The 4622-nt window shown below is 42.8% G+C and overlaps 1 protein-coding gene across 2 annotated transcripts; it reads left to right on the top strand.

The window, feature by feature from the left end:
* Positions 1-434: 434 nt before the first annotated feature.
* On the top strand, positions 435-4144 carry LOC18094025 (splicing factor-like protein 1). 2 transcript variants are annotated; one of them, XM_024596698.2, is made up of 2 exons: positions 435-3036; positions 3912-4144. In XM_024596698.2, exon 1 carries the CDS (start codon positions 575-577, stop codon positions 3005-3007), a length of 2433 nt encoding a protein of 810 aa, XP_024452466.2. In that variant the 5' UTR covers positions 435-574; the 3' UTR covers positions 3008-3036; positions 3912-4144. The 2 variants fall into 2 exon arrangements, with proteins under 2 accessions (XP_024452466.2, XP_006368238.2); XM_006368176.3 differs by having other exon boundaries at positions 436-3036; positions 3806-4144.
* The last annotated feature ends 478 nt before the right edge of the window (positions 4145-4622 follow it).

The raw sequence follows: 4622 nt of genomic DNA, 5'->3' as shown, positions 1-4622 counted from the left end.
TGGAGCATGTGGTGGGGGGGAAGATTGTTGCCGAAGAAGAAGAGTCATCTCTTATCCTCATTGAATAAAATAAACTGGAAGCAACTATAGAAAATCACCTAAATCTAGAGTTCTCGATTGATGACATCATCAATGCTAGGACCCTGGAATCCAACGGTCACAAAAACCTCGTCTTCGTTTTCTTTCTTCACAAAGACCTTCAGCACCAGACAGACCCTCCGTAAGGTCGGTTTGCAAACATGACTTATTTTTAATAAATTGATGTAAAATATAATGGGGGAGGGTTAGCTAATTGGGCTTTACCACTCAATCTTTTTCTTGCTACGAAGCCCAACTATCATTTAACCCAAAGTAGATGAAGCCCATAATCACTGCCACCAAACCTAACCGCCATAAAATAAAAATCAAATTCCATCCAATAAAAGAAAATCTTAAGAGTCAGTGTCCGCAGGGAACTAGGAGTACTCATAAAGCAGAAACCACAATTATTGACTACGCATCTGCACTCTCTCCCTCCCTGGTGAAACCCCTGTGGCTTGTGCTCTCTCTCTCTCTCTCTCTCTCTCAAAATTAAATGGACTCCCTCCATCAAACCCCAAACCCTCATTTCCAAACCCTACAGGACCAATCCAATCCTCCTCCTCCACCACCACCACCACCACCACCGGGGAACGTTGATTTCATCCCCGTTTACCCTAACCCCCCCCCTCCTCCTCCTCCTCCAGCTGAAGAACCCCAATTTCCTGACCCCGACAATCAAGACAAAACCCTAATTTCAAATCCTCCTCAATTTGCCCCTGAAAATGGCCACAACCTCCAAACTACCACTCCAAAACCTGAGATCCCCAAACCTTTACTTTCCGAGAACGGTGTCGCCAACACTAACAGTGGTGATAGGGACTATTCCGGTGGAGAAGAGGAAACCACCAGTCGCCGCCGCCGCCGCAGTCGTTGGGACCCACCGGCGGATTCTGGTACTGATGGTGGTGGAGGTGGTAGTAGTAGTAATACTAATAATAATGATTCGGGTAGCGGTACGAGGAAGCGAAAATCGAGGTGGGCTGATGATGAACCGAAGCCGGTGATTCAGTTGCCTGATTTTATGAAGGACTTTACTGGAGGTATTGAATTTGATCCTGAGATTCAAGCTTTGAATGCTAGGCTATTAGAGATTAGTAGGATGTTGCAGTCTGGTTTGCCTCTTGATGATAGACCGGAAGGAGCTAGGTCTCCTTCACCGGAACCTATTTATGATAATATGGGAATTAGGATTAATACTAGAGAGTACAGGGCAAGAGAGAGATTGAATAAAGAAAGACAAGAGATTATTTCCCAGATTATTAAGAGAAACCCAGCCTTTAAGCCGCCAGCAGATTATAGACCCCCTAAGCTTCAAAAGAAGCTTTATATACCTATGAAAGAGTATCCAGGCTACAATTTTATTGGTTTGATTATTGGACCGAGAGGGAATACCCAGAAGAGGATGGAGAGGGAGACAGGTGCCAAGATTGTGATTCGCGGTAAAGGGTCAGTGAAGGAAGGGAGATTGCAGCAGAAGAGGGATTTGAAACCAGATCCATCAGAGAATGAGGATTTGCATGTTTTGGTTGAGGCGGATACACAGGAGGCATTGGATGCTGCTGCAGGGATGGTTGAGAAATTGTTACAACCCGTGGATGAAGTTTTGAATGAGCATAAGAGGCAGCAGCTTAGGGAACTTGCTACTTTGAATGGAACGATTAGGGATGAGGAGTATTGTAGGTTATGTGGTGAGCCGGGCCATAGGCAGTATGCATGTCCTTCACGTACCACTACGTTTAAGAGTGACGTGCTTTGTAAGATTTGTGGTGATGGTGGACATCCAACCATTGATTGTCCTATGAAGGGAACAACTGGGAAGAAAATGGATGATGAGTATCAGAACTTTTTGGCTGAATTAGGAGGGACTATGCCAGAATCTGCAACTAAGCAAACCGCTACCTTGGCTTTGGGGTCAAGTGGTTCTGGAAGCAATCCTCCTTGGGCTAGCAGTAATACTGGGGGTCTTGGTAGTGCCAATCAAGCAGGACTGGGGGCTAATGGGCTTAAACTTAAAGAATATGATGATACAAATTTGTATATTGGTTACTTGCCACCTAATCTTGATGACGATGGTTTGATTGGTTTGTTTTCGTCTTTCGGTGAAATTGTGATGGCCAAGGTCATTAAGGACCGGATCACTGGATTGAGTAAAGGTTATGGTTTTGTGAAATATCGTGATGTTCAAATGGCCAATAATGCAATTGCAAGCATGAATGGTTACCGCATAGATGGTCGAACCATTGCTGTGAGAGTTGCTGGTAAGCCACCTCAGCCTACCGTCCCCCCAGGCCCCCCTGCATCAACCATGCCTGCATACCCTGTTTCAACTCAACCACTTGGTGCCTATCAATCCCAGCAGTTTACAGCAGGCGGTCCCCTTCCGAATGGTCCACCCACCAGCTACACAGGGGCTCCTGCTAATTATACAGGAACTCCGGTTCCATGGGGATCACCAGTTCCTCCTCCTTATGCTCCTTATGCTGCTCCTCCCCCTCCGCCTCCTCCCGGGTCAACCATGTACCCTCCCATTCCTGGACAGCCTATGCCTCCATATGGTGTACAATATCCTCCACTGGTTCAGCCAGTTCCCCCAGGTGCACCAACTCAGACTGTGACGCCTAGTGAGGCTCAACAAAGCTACCCACCAGGGGTGCCATCTGAAAACAGCACATCTGCTCCGCCTGCAACATCAAATGTGTATGGGCAGTCTGGTGCTCAACCTGCGTACACAACTTCTTTGGGTTATTCATCTTACTACAGTGCAGTGCCGCCTCCTGCTCCCCAACCAACAACTGGCCATTCACAGGGCATGGGTAATGTGCCTTGGGCCTCAAACTTGACTGTGCCACCTCCACATTCTTCTGCAGAGAAGACAAGTTATGGTCCAGATGCAGAGTATGAGAAGTTTATGGCAGAGATGAAATGAGGCTCTTTTCCGAGTTACTCCCAATTGAGGTAAATGAACATATCCACTTTCATGTTATTCGTTATAATTCTTGGATTTTCAATGGTATGCATCTTGCACTCGACATGCACAGCTAGACATGGGACTCCAGCCCTTCTATAGGACCGGAGGCAACAGGAAACCTGTCAAATTCTGTCCCCCCCCCCCCCCCCCCCAAAAAAAAAAAAAAAAAAAAAAACCATAAAAATTGGCCTTTTGTTCGCTTATATCTGTTAAAATGTGATTGTAACTAGCAAAATTCCCATTTCTGTTGACATGGGGCAGTGGAAATTTTTGCTTTACATTTCACCTCCACATTCTGGATTCTTGACTTTTTTTACATCCAAAGGTGATTTAAAGGAAGGAGGTTATAGCTTTTTCAGTATGTTAGGCTACCCTTCTAAATGTAGTCGAGGCTGTAGATAATCTGTAATTTCTTTTCTATTGGCATTTAATTTTCTATTTGGTTCATTGTGATATTCTAACCGTTCTCTTTCTTTGGAATGATATTCTTAGCATTGTCATGCCACAGTGGTAGAACATGTGATGTTTGCATGAGGATTTTTTTGTTAACAGATATCACATATTTTTTAATTTTTCTTTATTAAATCTGATTTTCTTTTACTTACTAAAGAATGATAAAATAAAAAAAAAGTTCCATATTTTCGATTCATTCTCACTTGGAAAAAATCCATGAAGTCCACTTATCAACACATTTTCTTTTATTGCCTTCTGTCTACATTACTTGACCTTTTTGCCACCATTGAATAATTTTTACAGGACTGATGTTTATTGGCGCAACCTGATTTCTTACCTCTTGCCATGACTTTGTTGGAAGTTTGGGACTCACATCTTTAACCTTGCTGTACTGTTATGACATTTGCAGAGATTTGGGCTAGCGAGTTCACACAGCTACATCTTAGAGAAGCCACCGAAAGCTTATAAATATTTATATTTCTTGTCTTCTTTATTGAACCTGATTTTTTTTTTCTTATCGATGTTTGTTGCCTCCTATTTAATGTCTCGTCACTAACTTTTATTTTTATTAGCTTAATTGAATTTTCTGCAAGAACTCACTGACATTTTTGTGTTACATTTGGTTATCTTTGGTTTGCTTAACCATTCTCTCTCTTGGCTGTAATGTTATTTTTTATTGTTGTGCTATTATTCACCATTTCTTTCGAGGATAATTGAGGTTATCCTTGTAACCTTGCTGTTGAAGCGTCCTCTGGTTGGTTCATCCTATATTTCAGGAAGGTGGGCATGTCTTAGAATATGAATGCCTTTTGGGTATGTGGAAGAAGCTTTTCAATTCACGTGTTTGTTCATTTATTAACTTTTCTCTCCTGTTTGCTTGTAAGATTGTTCTGATATCTCTTCCTAGCTTTTACATGGCAGGTAACAGATCTCAAACATGTACTGGATTTTGGTAGTGATACTTTTATCAAATACATGCTATCAGATTTAGAATGTTGTTGAATAAGGCTCCTGATGGAGCCAACTTTTCATGTGAATTAAGGGAGTTATCAGTATTCTGTTTAGCTGAGTCGCGAAGTGTGATTTAGGGCCCATTTAGAGCTGCAGTCTGAAAAGTAGT

Source organism: Populus trichocarpa, chromosome 1 (assembly GCF_000002775.5).
Source record: "Populus trichocarpa isolate Nisqually-1 chromosome 1, P.trichocarpa_v4.1, whole genome shotgun sequence".
Classification (NCBI taxonomy): domain Eukaryota; kingdom Viridiplantae; phylum Streptophyta; class Magnoliopsida; order Malpighiales; family Salicaceae; genus Populus; species Populus trichocarpa.
This window is presented reverse-complemented; position numbering and strand designations above follow the sequence as displayed.

Bases quoted from the DNA above. Each gene is read 5' to 3' on its own strand.
- LOC18094025 (XM_024596698.2), top strand. From the start codon at position 575: ATGGACTCCCTCCATCAAACCCCAAACCCTCATTTCCAAACCCTACAG.